This window comes from Apium graveolens, chromosome 9, assembly GCF_009905375.1.
Source record: "Apium graveolens cultivar Ventura chromosome 9, ASM990537v1, whole genome shotgun sequence".
In the NCBI taxonomy this organism is placed as follows: domain Eukaryota; kingdom Viridiplantae; phylum Streptophyta; class Magnoliopsida; order Apiales; family Apiaceae; genus Apium; species Apium graveolens.
This window is the reverse complement of record NC_133655.1, coordinates 9,277,552-9,292,393: the sequence shown is the minus strand read 5'-3', so window position 1 is coordinate 9,292,393 and position 14,842 is coordinate 9,277,552. Positions and strand designations below refer to the sequence as shown.

The following is a 14,842-nucleotide window of genomic DNA, read 5'->3' as shown; positions in this document are numbered from 1 at the left end:
AGTTAAACTAATTAATACATTCACACTAGTAGTAATTAATACGTGTATAATAAATGAAAAATTATAAACATATATAAATATGAGGGGTATTTTGGTAATTTTATAAATAATAAATTGTCGCAATGAACCTCCTAGTTGCTCTATTATATATCTAATAGATAAGCTAAGACGTTGGGTAGTCATGAATTATGATAGACCGGGCTATTCAAATATCACGAAAGGCCCATAGAGGTAGAGACTTATTGAGAAAAAAACTCTAGGTCGGGACATAAAGGAGAATAAGACTTTTAGTGATTTGCAACTACTTGCAAGCAGATTTATGTCATAAGCACGTGAATATATATATATATATATATATATATATATATATGAAATATACATATATCTCAAGGATTATTATAATAATTAGATAGATAAATAAGGATTTTAGTGGCATACTAGAAGAAAGACTTTTTGGATTTATCATAGAGGGCTAGAGGCCGAGTAAAACGTGATCAGCCCATTACGAGGGATTCCTAAGACTATAGAAATATATAGGGAGCTAATTCTTAACAATATAGAATATGTATGCCATTTGAAAAGGTTGGAGACTCTTTTTCTCTACAAAACACATGTTGAAGCGTTTACGGGCACCTCCACGACTGAGTAGGAAGCACTCCGCCCCACGCTCGAAAATTGTGCAAATTCTGTTCAAATGCAGCCACAAACACCTCCTACTTCCGGTAAATCCGGCCTATTCAATTTTAATGATAGACTCGATTTCTCGCTTAAATCTCCGCAATTTTTTCGTTATTCCAGTAGCAACCTCAACGAATGTTGTACCAAATTACTCTCACAACAATCGGATTTTATTCAAATCGAATACGTTTATCTAGAATTTTTCATGTTTCGTTATCTATTAGTCGAACTTTTATCCCTTTCAAAATGGGAATTGTTTCGGGCTATATGCGAATTTTCTAAAAATATAAATTCAAACTCTGTATTCGATTTTCTTTTTGATTTTTTTCAAAAATTCAAAAACATATAAGGTTTGTTTAAAGTTTGCGACTTCACAGTTTGGACTAAATCTCTTACTAGAATTTTCTTAATTAGGGCCGTAAAATGATCTAGCGAGAACACATCTATAATTTATTTTATTTTATGTGTCAGATTTGAATCCGAGCTCATATCATTTGGATACAAACTGAGCCCGGATTTATGAGCCCCGAATTCAAATCGAATATGAGTTGATGTCATATTTTCTATTTTTACATTTTAAAATTGAATAATCAAATAAATTCTGATGGAGTGTTCTGTTTTTCATATGAAGTTATAAGTAGAGCCGTTCACGAACCGAGCCGAACCGAGTTTTGATCGAACCGAGCTGAGTTTTAATTTTTTTTTTCTGCCGAGCCGAGCTGAGCCGAGTCTTCTTAACGAACAAAAACATGTGTTCGAGCTCGAACTCGTTAACGAACGAGCCGAACACGAGTTTTTATCGAACAATATCGAGCCGAGTCGAACCGAGCTGAACACGAGCCGAACACGAGCTTTCTCCATCAAAACGAGCGAGCCGAGCCGAGCCGAGTTGAATTAAAAAATTATGGTCAAAACACCAGTTGACTGTTAAAATAACAAACCAAATACTTTTATTTTTTTCTAAAATTTTGTCATATCACTAAAATATATTGATCTTAACATCCGTACGGTTGGATCATTCATAAATATTTTTTAATAAAATCGAAACATTAATACGATACTAAACACTAATTACAAGTACAAGTCAAAACACCGTTGACTGTTAAAATAACAAATCAAATACATATATTTTTTTCTAAATTTTTTGTCATATCACTAAAATATATAGATCTTAACATCCGTACGGTTGGATCATCTATAAATATTTTTTAAAAAATATTTTTTCCAATTTTGCCAATTTTTCCAATTTAGAAGTATCCTAAATTGTAAAAAATTTGCCAATTTTGCCTCCGTTGTTATTTTCCCGACCATTTTTCGACCGTCCACAGACAATGTCAGAAAATCCCTTACAATCAATTTTCAAAACCTTCGAAAAAATCTCACTGAGTTTACAAACCCAGCTCTTCCAACTCGTTGTTTCTCAACCCAACTCATCAAATCACAATACTGCTACAAGTACTACTTTAGTTTCCATATCAAACACTGAGTCCACTCTTCTGCCCGAGTACTCACAATGTCATTTAAAGGTACCCTTTTTTTACTTGATTTTTTTAATAAATTAAAACCCTTTTACTTAAATGTTGTACTATTTTTCTTTTTGTGATTTTTAGCTGTATAATTTGTTTTACAGAGCCTGATCAGAGATTATGTTTACTAAGTGTTTGATGAAAGTCCTGAAAGAAATGCCTTGTGAATTTCTTGTTTTTTTTTGTTTAGTAAATACCCTGTTTTATCTTTTGATTATAGAATTATAGTAATTTCAGTCACCAGCAATTATTTTAACTCGATAATTTTGATGCATACTTATATCGGTGCTGTTATATATATACTAAAGATTATTAAGGAAGCTATAAGCTAATTTGTATGGAAAGAGAAACTAAAATGGAGGGTGCCTCCTATTTATGAAGACATTCGTGTTGACTTGATGGCAAGACTGTAATTTTTTAAGAACTGGATATGAAAATCATATAACACATTTTTTGAGAGAAGATATGGGTCATCGTGTACCTATCTTGATATTGGTTTGACCTGTGATGGACACGAGTTGCCTATATTTTGAAGAAATGTGATTATGAGATACCTTATATGCAATGAAGGGTTTAGTTGGAGTCATAGCTTTTGTTTCAGGAACTGTATACGTAGTGTATGTATTTTTAGGCAAATACTTTTTGAGAATGCCTATCTTCTGAATTTATGTATTGTTTTAGATAAGTACTGCTCAACCAGCGTCTAAGGAAGAGCTTGGAAGGGCTACATGGACGTTTCTTCACACTCTTGGTGCACAGGTACTTTGATATTATTATAGCTTCGCCTTTATCTAATTGATTAGGTCCTATTCTTCGCCATGGTATTTTCCTGCCTTTGTGGATGCAGCCAGACAATAATATGTTAAAAAAGTTGATAATGACATGCTAAACCCACCATTTCACTCAAGGTGATATCACTAACATTCAAAAGATATAAAATTTAATGAGAATAAGAAACCTAAGATTTATCTCAGCTTCATTCCCTGAGATAAAAAGGTTCAGCCGCAGAACTCACAAAGAAAACAAAGGTCCCGCGCAGAACTCACAATAAAAACACAGTTGTGGCAACATGTTCTGCAGCAAAACAACTATATTTATACAGGGATACATACTTGTACATTTTGACACAATTGAAATGTTCTCGGACATGACAAAAATTTGTTCACGGTGTGCAAAATATTACATTCTGCTGTAGAACATGGTATTTTGTATGTGCAAGAGACTATGGTTTGATGCAGAACACGATATTTTGCATAGATAGAACACTCACATGCAAATTTTCTGTTATTTCCAGAGTGACTCCGATTCAATTGTATCAAATGTATCACATAGTTTTAATGTAAAATATAATGTTCTGCTGCTGAACACTGCTATCCCAATTGTGTTTCTACTGTGAAGCAAAAATGAGTTCTACTGCAGAACTCTGCTATCTCAGGGAATGAACCTGAGATAAATCTCAGATTTCTTATTCTCAAATTTAATAATTTAATACTCCGTATCTGTTATAATAAAGTCATTAAATTTCTTTTGGGGTGTGGTATGTTTCTATTTGTCTTCTCTAAACTTTATTTTTCATGGTCACTTCAGTTTCCAGATAAGCCAACCAGGCAACAGAAGAAGGATGTGAAAGAACTGGTATGATAATGTTTCACGCAAAAGAGAACTGTACAAGTACTACTGACTTTAATGTTTGGTTTGTAGGTGGTAACTAGTAGTATACAGTTGTTTTAATTTTAGAAATTGTTTACAAGGTGTGGAAATTCAATATTTGAAGTGATTCGTCCCTAAGCAGAGTTCTGCTGAGTTTTATTACTTCAGATTTCAAATCTTTTTTTTTTGCCTTTTGAGTTTAAAGTAGGACCATAGTGCCCTAATGAAAACAAGATAACTAAGTAAGCAGAGCTGGTATTTACTCACATGCAATCATTCAGCAAGTTTGCATATCTAATGCAGATGGCAATAATATCTCGAATATATCCTTGTAAGGAATGTGCAGATCATTTTAAAGATGTCCTAAGGTAATTCACCATTTTACTTTTTCCATTTTGATATCTCCTGTTACAAGTTCATCTAAGCAAATTGTTAATCTGAACATGTGAGATTCATACCTAAACTACTAATTGCATATTGACATGTTCTTAATGAATACTTCTTTAATTTTGTTGGGCACATGAGCATTAGCATATCGTGATTTAGTTCTGAAGTGAAGTCTTGTTTTGTTTATGTTAGTTCTATGAGTCGGTTACTTTGTGTCCCTACTCCTTTTTAGAATTTAAAGAAGATTATTATAAGAGATGCACTGTCAACTTTTTAAATTTATTTCATAAACGTTTTGATTGCTGAAAACTGAAGTGGCATGCAGCGTTTCCATGTCAACTCCATTAGTAATTGGAGTACCAGCGGTTCATTAATAAGAAATTTGAAAATCAAAGGAGTTAACAACTACCGGCAATCAGTAGGGTCCACATATTTAACACTTTTCATGCACTACAACAGCTGCATGTCTGAATTTACGATGTATCATGTAATTATATATTTGATAATTAGTAATAGATGAATTGGTGGAGTTTTCTGGGTGCAAAAGAAAAAAAAAACAAAAATAGTTGATTTACAGTGTTTAATAATTAACTAATGCCCATTGCCCTTAATTGGTGCATATGCTCTTATACTGCACTTTCAATTCTGGGAATGTAGTTGAAATAAGACCTCGTCTCTTGATTAATGAAGTTGTATGTGTTTGACAGAGCAAATCCTGTCGAAGCAGGATCTCAAGAAGAGTTCTCGCAGTGGTTGTGTCGCACACACAATGTTGTTAATAGAAGGTAATCTTCTGCATCGCGTTAATTGATTATATCTGGAAAATGAACCTATAAACTACAAGAAAAGCCGTAGTCTTTTTGCTTTTAGAAACTGCTTAATCTGACGAGGCCCTGAGGCCTTCGGAACATCTGTTGCTGGCTTCACTCAGCAGTGTTTGATACTATAAAGTATTAACCCATTATCCCAATTGACTTGGTTTGATTGGTGCTTGCTAAACAATGCAACTTGCCTCCTATATACCACTCCACAAACATTAAATAAGCAATGATTAAGCTAACAAGTTTTTTGATTCCTTCAAATTCTTTTACCAGCCTCGGAAAGCTGGTGTTTCCCTGTGAGCGCGTTAATGCACGGTGGGGGAAGCTAGACTGCGAGCAGCCACGTGCATGTGATCTCCAAGGAAGAACAGAACCTTGGCAGTGAAGCACTCATGTAATTATCTACGTACTGTTTCAGATTGTTTTGTCCCATCGTAAATCATCTTTGATGCCATTGTCATCCCGAAAAAATAGAGCGAAACGCATTCAATTTTTTTTAGCATGTAATGACATTTTTAGTTACCGATATACAGAACTGCTCGTGAAAGTAGTAGTAATTTAAGGGTCTGTATTTCTGTTATAATAGTAGACCATAATCATACAGTTTACTAAGATACGGAGATGGACTTCAACTCAGCTTAACTTTCACAATTTCACTTGCCCCCACCAAAAAGATTGAACTGCATAATTTTTAAGATTGCTGGTTTTGCAGGGCAGGTTCTGATTTTCACATGTTCTCATTTTAAAAACCATATCCATCTGCAGTTTTTTTCAAATGGAATCTACCTGCACTTTAAACATTGATTGTAAAAAATATTAACTTGAGCTACATAAATAAATAGTTATTCACCTAATAAAAATTGGGGTGTTCAATAAATAGGATCATAGTAGTAATTGCTGTATGTTATATAAACCTTTGTATCAAATACAACAGATGGCTTTTTAACTTCTATGGTATTTCACTTTATTTGGAGGCGGTGAATCAAATTTAACAGTTTTAAAGAAGGTATGTCTAGTGTGTGGCCATAGATATATGTTAAGAAAGTCTATTGATGAGGTGTAAAATTTTTATTAGTAGAGATTTTTGTGCATGCAGGGTATATCTATCTGTCCATAAATGAGTTATATACCAATATTTTATAAACACCTTATCAATCACTAATTTTTAGCATGAGTTGATGGATATATACTAGAAAAATCCTTTAAAGTAATCAGTGTCTTTAAAGTAATGAGTGTCTGACAGATTATTTATTGAAATGTTATGGAGGATCATTTTTATTTAACAACAAATGCACTATCCCGTTAGCTTCAACTTCTCTTTAATTCACCCCTTTCCCGATTTAGTTTATGTAATATGAATTTAGGCTTAACCAAAATTTAAACATTCAAGTTTGCAAGCTGGATCAACTCAACTCTATAAACGGATGAACACTTCGACCATTAGACGTTGATCACGTGATAGGATATAATTTGGGTTAAATATCAAAATGATCAATATCATATATTAGTTTAATTATAAAATTTAACGGAATATCATTCAAATCACTATAGTCCTAATAAATATCAAACTGATATCTCAAAATATGTGTTCAAAAATTAAAAATTATTTTATGGACTTCGATATATATTTTTTGAATCATATTACAATCAAATAAAAAGTTATGATTTTCTAAGATGATATAGTGAGATTTTTAAAAATTAATCTACTAATTATTACTACCTCCGTCCCTCTCATTTCTTTACAGTTTTTTTTCACATACTCGACACGCATTTTAAGGACAACTATAAAGTATATCTCTGTAATTTATTTTTAAATTTTCTTTTTTTGTATAAAAGTTTAAACATTATATTTTTATTTAGAAAAAGAATTTTTTTTAAAAAAATTATGCAATTACATTTAACAAGAGCATTAAAGTGCGTGCCGAGCCCCCGTCCCCCAATGTAAAGAATTGAGGGGGACGGAGGGAGTATTATTTAAATAAAAAACACTAAAAAATTTAAAATAAATAGTAGATAAAATTTTAAAAATATCACTATATTATCTAAAATATCAGAATTCAAATATTTTTATTTGCTTGTAGTAGGATTCAAGAGAAGTTTAAAGAACTCCATAAAAATAAATTTTAGTTCTCGAGCACACATTTTGAGGTATCTGTTTAGTTTTATTATGACTTTAGTGATTCATACAATAATATACAATAATACCCGTTAAATTTGATGATTAAACTGATATATAACATTTAGTTGAGTGACCACTTTGATATTTAACCCGATATAAATACCAAAGCCCAGCTAAGGAACCTAGTCCAGCTAAAGGGCCTTAGTCCAACTAGAGGACCTCAGTCCATCTAGGTGGATCCAACGCAACCTAACCCTGGTGCAGACCAACCCTGTGGCCTAAAAAGCTAAGAAGTCCAACAAGTCATGATACGTAGGGTGGAAGCCACGCCTAACGTCCCCACACGATGATGACAGTTATTGATGATCAATGATTTGAATGATCGAGGCACGTGCCCAGGCATCCTAGGCGCACCACCGCAACAACCCTTGTCTGGACACGTGTAGGACATTCATCATGGCCAGGCGTCCTCCGCTCCCAACAGTGGACATCCCAGATTAAAGGTACCAATCCATAAATCCTAATCCATGAGATATAAATAGTTCAAGAAAAAAAGTTCGGGGGTTACATTCTCTCACACTCTTGCATACACTCACCCAACCTCTTTACATTTTCTATCTATATTCATCCAAGAGCGAGTTCATACTCTCACACCGGAAGCGCCGCGTGGTCAAAACCCCCCTCCGATGTTATTTTACAGATACCCAACAACAACTAAATCACGAAGGAGAGCCCACAAGGCATCTAGAGGTCCTCATCACGATTAAGAGTTATCTATTTTCATTTTCGCAGCGTGGGTTTCTCCTCCATCATCCATACACAGCAGCTCTGGAAAAAGTATATATGTGAAGAAAGAAATAAAGCTATTTAACATAATTTACTTGCTCTATTTATCTTTTATCTCATTAGTAAGTTGAACCATCTTTCTATTTGTCTGGACTGTAATAAGTTATGTGACTATGTGTCATTCCTAACTGTTATTTGTAACAAACTATTAAGGGACCATCCCCCAGCTGCTAGACTCAGAGCAATCATTTTGAACCTATCCATCATTTTGGGATAAGAGTTTTTCTCTCAATATTCTCTCCGTTGCCTTCTTTATTTCAAGCTTTTATATAGCTTATTTTCATGGTATCAGAGCCAACACACGGGAGAATATTATAAAGGTTGCTCATAAACTCTGTTTCTCATGGCTGGTGCTAGACCCACCTATCAAGAAATGATGACGCCTTTGTTTCTCCATCCATCCGACAATGCCAGTTATATTCAGGTCGATAAACTCCATGGATCGTCTGATTATAGAGTTTGGTGGCGTTTAAAGGAGATCAATTTATCGTCCAAAAGAAAACTGGGGTTTGTTAATGGTACAACAACGTTACCTATTGATGACCCTGTGAAGGTTGAGATGTGGGAAAACAACAAACAACATGGTGATAGCTTGGTTGACTGCAAATGTTTCACCAACCATCAAAAGCTCTGTCATGTATATGACATCTGCAAAAGAGATTTGGGAGAATCTTGAAAAGAGGTTTTCCTTAACAAATGGCAGTAGAAATACAAACTATCACGAGATCTATATGACATGAAATAAAAGTCCACATCTATGACTGAATATTACACTGCTATGAAAGCGATTTGGGAGGAGCTTGATTTTCTAAACATGCTCCCTTCTGTTTCAAACCCTGCTACTGATGTGGTTAAACTCCTAGAAGCCATCAATCTACAGAAAGAAGAAGCACGTCTTTTTCAGTTCTTGAATGGATTAGATGAACAATATAATAGTTAGAGGAGTCAACTACTACTATAGACTCCATTACCCACTGTGGAAACTGCTTGCTCCGCCTTAGAACAAGAAGAGGCTCATTGCTTACTGTTAGATCTTGACAAACCCAACACTAATGTTATGGCCATGTTCACCAAAACTCAACAAGAAAGAAATATGGGGGGAGTGGCTTGCAATATTTATGGTATGAAGGGACATCTTTCTGAAAAATGCTGGAAAGTGATTGGCTATCCACAGTGGCACCCAAAGTCCAACAGGCCGCAACAAGGTCCTCAAGGTCCTAAGAAGAATTTCACTGCAAACAGATGGGGAAACACTTCGAAGAACAACCCCAGATTTGTTGCTAATGCTCAAACTTCGGAGGCATCTTTAGTTTTTACACCAGAACAACTTGAGCAGCTAGCAAAATTGATGCCTCAGCTAGCACAACAGACTAAGAATTCTGACACGGATAAAGAAATTGATTTTCATTTCTCAGGAATGATCTCGAGCTGTCATGCTGTTGGTGTTTCAACTGAGTGGATCGTTGATTCTGGAGCCTCAGACCATATGACTCCTCATGGTTCAGCCTTGATCAACACTTATCCATTGCTTGGTTTTCAAAGCATAAACTTACCTACTGGAGACAAGGTTATTATAAGCAAAAAAGGTCAGCTGCTCTTAGCCCCTACTCTGTTTCTCGATAATGTCTTGGTAGTTCCTACTTTTAGACATAATCTTTTATCTGTGCAAAGATTAATTGCTGTTGGTAACTGTGATGTACAATTTTCACCCACTCACTGTATCATAGTTGATAAAACTACTAGACATATTCATGCTGTTGGTGTAGCAAGAAATGGTTTATATTATGTAGACACTGTAGCCTCGAAATCACAAATTGGTATGTCTGCTATTAATAGTACTACTACTGCTTCTGACAGAGACCTTGCCTTGTGGCATCATAGAATATGACATGCTTCCTTGTCTAATATTAAAACCATTTCTAGTTTAAAGTTGGGTAGTGCACAGTCAACTTCCATTTGTGTGTCATGTCCCATGTCAAAACTTGCTAGACTCCTTTTTTCTTTTAGCCCCTTACATGCTGCAGAATCCTTTGAACTAGTGCACATAGACATTTGGGGACCCTATAAAGTTCTTTACAAAATAAACTACAGATACTTCTTGACTCTTGTAGATGATTTTTCTAGACACACTTGGGTATATCTCTTGAAATTAAAATCAGATGCACTTGACAACCTAAAATCTTTTCTGAATTATGTCTCGAACCATTTTGGAAAAACTATCTGATTCATTCGATCTGATAATGCTTTGGAATTCACCTCTGAAGCATGTACCAAATTCTTCTCAAAACATTGTATTATACATCAAAAATCTTGCCCATATAGGCCTCAGCAAAATGCGAGAGCCGAGAGAAAACATCGACATATATTGGAAGTTGCTCGTGCAATTCGCTTCCATGCTGGGTTGCCTCTCTATCTCTGGAGTCCATGTGTTCTTACTACTGTACACATTATAAACAAACTGCCCACTGTTGTGTTGAAAAACAAATCCCCACATGAACTTCTATATAATACCGTGCCTGAGTATGACAACTTGAGGATTTTTGGATGCTTAGCCTTCGCCTACAACCCTACACCACCAACTGATAAATTTGATCATAGGGGAGTGCCTTGCATTTTCCTTGGTTACCCAGCTGGTACCAAGGGTTATAAACTCATGAATCTTCTCACTAAAAAAGAATTTACCTCGAGAGATGTCATTTTCCAAGAGTCAATCTTTCCTTTTCACAAAAACTCCTCAAACCACTACATGAGTCCTACACCACCTTCAATGCCCACACAACCTACCACTGACATGATCAAAGACTTCAACTTGGTGGATTTGAGTGATAATGACCCAGACAACTCACCCAACACTTCTGATACAAACAACTCACCAATCTCCAGCTCTATTTCTATCCCTACTGTTTCACCTGTACCTATTCGAAAGTCCATGAGAACCCACAAACAACCTACTTGGATGCAGGATTTTCACACAAATAATGCAACTTACTCTATGTAAAATCTTGCTTTTACCACTGTTGATCCTACATTTGAGTGCTTCATATCTGCTGTAATCTCTAAACCCGACCCAATCTTGTTCAAAGAAGCAGTAAAAAAGGAGTATTGGGTTAAAGCTATGAATATTGAGTTGGATGCCTTGGAACTAAACAATACCTGGGATATTGTTACTCTGCCACAAGGAAAAAAGGCAATAGGATCCAAGTGGATATACAAAACAAAATTCAAACCCAATGGTAAAGTCGAGAAACATAAAGCCAGGCTGGTAATTCTGGGATGTTATCAAAAACCAGGTGTGGATTTCAATGAAACATTCGCACCAGTTGCGAAGTTAACTACTGTTCGCACCATTCTGGCTGTAGCTTCGATTCAAGGTTGGTTTACTCACCAGATGGACGTCTCTAATGCCTTCCTGGACGGAGAATTGTCTGAAACTGTCTTTATGAAGCTTCCAAAAGGTTACATGAAACAAGGGAGCAGAATTAGCTTGAACATGGACATCGTACCTACAAGTGACACAGTGGTGTGCAAATTGAGAAAGTCACTTTATGGCTTATGACAGGCTCCACATCTCTGGTTCTCAAAATTGTCCTCTACTTTGCTGAAAATGGATTACAAACATGTCAAAAGATGACTACAGCTTGTTTAGTAAGCACACACCTGACTCTATCACTTTAATACTTGTATATGTTGACGATTTTCTATTGTGTGGCAGCTCTATGTCATGCATTGATCAACTCAAACTGCTGTTGACACAAAGTTTCCATATGAAAGACCTTGGCCAATTAAGGTACTTCCTAGGCCTCGAGATAGACACCTCAACAGATGGCATATTTGTCAGCCAAAAGAAATACACCTTGGATATCTTGAAAGAACACAACCTGCTTTACACAAAATCTGTGCAGCTTCCTTTGGATACTCATTTGAAGTTAACTGCGGATCTGGGTGATGCTCTACCTAAGCCTGAAGTTTTCCAAAGATTGATGGGACAACTAATATATCTGACAATTACTCGTCCCGATATATGCTATAGTGTTCAGCTTCTCTTCCAGTTCATGAATAAACCAACAATAGTACATCTCCAAGCTGTGTTCAGACTTCTAAGGTATCTTGCAGGAACATGTTCTCAAGGAATTCTATTTGCTTCGAGTTCTGCTGCTCATCTGACAGCGTATTGTGACAGCGATTGGGCGGCATGTCCTATTTCCAAACGCTCTACAACTAGGTTACTGTATATTTCTAGGTGAATCCCCTATCTTATGGAAGTCCAAAAAGTAGCAGGTGGTTGCAAGATCCTCAGCAGAGGCTGAGTACAGGGCAATGGCCCTTACGACCTGTGAGATAACATGGTTGTCTGCTCTTCTAAAAGACCTTGGTCTCAAGCATCTACCTTCCACAATACTGAATTATGATAACAAGGCTGCTCTAGCCATAGCAGCGAACCACGTGATGCATGAATGCACAAAGCATATGGAGCTGGACTGTCACTTTGTGAAGGATCAAATCAAAGCTGGTAATATTCACACTGCCCATGTCTCTTCCAGAAATCAAGTAGCAGACATCTTCACGAAACAGCTCTCAGTTCCTTTGCACAATGCACATTTGGACAAGCTGACAGCCTCATTTGACAATTCCACTGTAGCTTGATGGGGTGTGTGAAGAAAGAAATAGAGTATTTAACATAATTTACTTGCTCTATTTATCTTTTATCTCATTAGTAAGCTGGACCATCTTTCTATTTGTCTGGACTGTAATAAGTTATGTGGCTATGTGTCATTCCTAGCTGTTATTTGTAACAAACTATTAATGGACCATCCCCCAGCTGCTAGACTCAGAGCAATCATTTTGAACCTATTCATCATTTTGGGATAAGAGTTTTTCTCTCAATATTCTCTGTGTTGCATTCTTTATTTCAAGATTTATATAGCTTGTTTTCAATATAATACTAAAATATAACATCCAATGGACCGTGGACTAAACGAATACTATTCACATATCATTTCTTAAACTCTCACTCAACATTAGACCCGATAAGATGCGTTAGAAATTCATGAAACCGAATATCATGCTAATCGTTAAGTCATTAATACAGTGAAAAACCTAGATTTAAAATCTGGATTTTATTAGAAAATATTAGCCTCGTCCATTATAACCGTTCATTGAGATACATGGCATCTTAGTTTGTCAAGGGCTAAATATATGCACAAATTCAGTCATGCATGAAACTTTAGATACTGAAGTCCTAAATTAGTTATAGTTTTATTCGCTGAACTACGGGGCCGTGCTTAATTATTATGAAGGAAAGAGTTCAAGTAGATTAATGAAGATGCTATTGCTGCCAAACCTAAATTTCAATTATGTAATTCTTGCAGTAACTCTAATTTATTAAACACATTTTTCGCAAATAGAGGTTGTTTTACATTAACCACAAACTTATTTAATCCGTATTAATCACATGCTGTTTTACATCAACCACAAGTCTCTTTAACTCGTATAAATAAATATCGTAATCCATTTAATTTAGGTTATTTCACACACATTAATTGTTTCTGATGTACATGTTGGATTTGAAACAAGATAAAATATGTACACAATAGATAACTTAATATTCATACACAACATTTCACCATATCAAATCCAACATATCACAAACTAGAACCTACTTCATATGAGTGATCTATACTTGTTTTCTAGGTTTTTTTTTGAAAAACAACACGTCATGCACATATGCAAGAAATTTTCTTTTTATTTTTAAATTTTTCTCGGCAAATATAAAGAAGTTGTCGATGCGAATTTAATATTGTAATAATGTTAGGAAGAAATTGATAGTGTATAAATTGATAGTGTATAGAGTACAATAAAGTAGGTTTTCGTTTAGAACTTGGTATGTTGGAGTACATAAATCAGAGTCTACCACAAACATTTATTGATCCAAGTGTACGAGATTGCTAGAATTTGGAAAAGGTTTTAAAAATTTATTGCAGAATTGGAAAATATTGATTGCTGAAAAGACAAGTCTTGGGATAAGTTCGTATCAATTTCATGAACAAAAAAATATGTCAAATTAAGGAAATATAAACACGACAAGAAAGCTGTTAACCAAAAATTTAGATAATTATTTCGATTTTATTTTTTAGGGGATTCTATGTAATTTATCTACTTGTTTAGTAGAAAAGTAGTTATGTGTGTGCACATATATTCTATTTCATTCATTGTATCAATATCGAATTTTGTAATTTAAAATTTGGGTTTATAGAGGTGGAGAACTTTGTAACTTTAAAAGTTGGGATTATAGAGGCGGAGAGTTACATAGTACGTTATAAAAGTTATTTGTCAAGTTACTTGTACACCTTTATTAGAGTTTGTAAAATTGAGTTATCACTGCAATCAGTTTTTATGAATTATATGTATATTTATATTCATAAAACATTTACATTGTTGTAAACCACATTTTTACTCCTACTTTCAAATACTCAAATTTAGTTTCCAAAAAATTCATTGGTCGTCACCAAATTTTCTTTTACTTTTTTTTCCTAGTAAATGTCTTGTTTTTGCTATACTACAACTAGAGCCTATTATTTAAACAAACACATGACGATAACTAATGTGACGATCTTGAAAACCTATATTTTTGAAGAAAGGTTAAAGGGTAATAACTGTTGATGACAATAAATATACAAATATTAATTTTTGGTGAAATGTATATTATTATTTGACAATATATAATGTTTTATTCATTTTTATTGTATTGGATGGATCAAATTTGCTTGTATAGTATTTGATAAATTGTGTAGGTTATTTATTTGCAAGAGATGTCT

At 34.7% G+C, this 14,842-nt stretch overlaps 2 protein-coding genes across 2 annotated transcripts; both read left to right on the top strand.

Moving 5' to 3' along the window:
- The first annotated feature begins 1,956 nt into the window (after positions 1–1,956).
- On the top strand, positions 1,957–5,676 carry LOC141682553 (FAD-linked sulfhydryl oxidase ERV1). Its single transcript, XM_074487244.1, has 6 exons — positions 1,957–2,204; positions 2,886–2,963; positions 3,792–3,839; positions 4,158–4,222; positions 4,949–5,026; positions 5,336–5,676. The coding sequence occupies exons 1-6, from the start codon at positions 2,010–2,012 to the stop codon at positions 5,445–5,447; spliced, it is 576 nt and encodes a 191-aa protein (XP_074343345.1). The 5' UTR covers positions 1,957–2,009; the 3' UTR covers positions 5,448–5,676.
- A 3,408-nt stretch (positions 5,677–9,084) lies between these two features.
- On the top strand, positions 9,085–11,025 carry LOC141684984 (uncharacterized). The gene is made up of 2 exons (XM_074490113.1): positions 9,085–9,896; positions 10,350–11,025. The coding sequence occupies exons 1-2, from the start codon at positions 9,085–9,087 to the stop codon at positions 11,023–11,025; spliced, it is 1,488 nt and encodes a 495-aa protein (XP_074346214.1).
- The last annotated feature ends 3,817 nt before the right edge of the window (positions 11,026–14,842 follow it).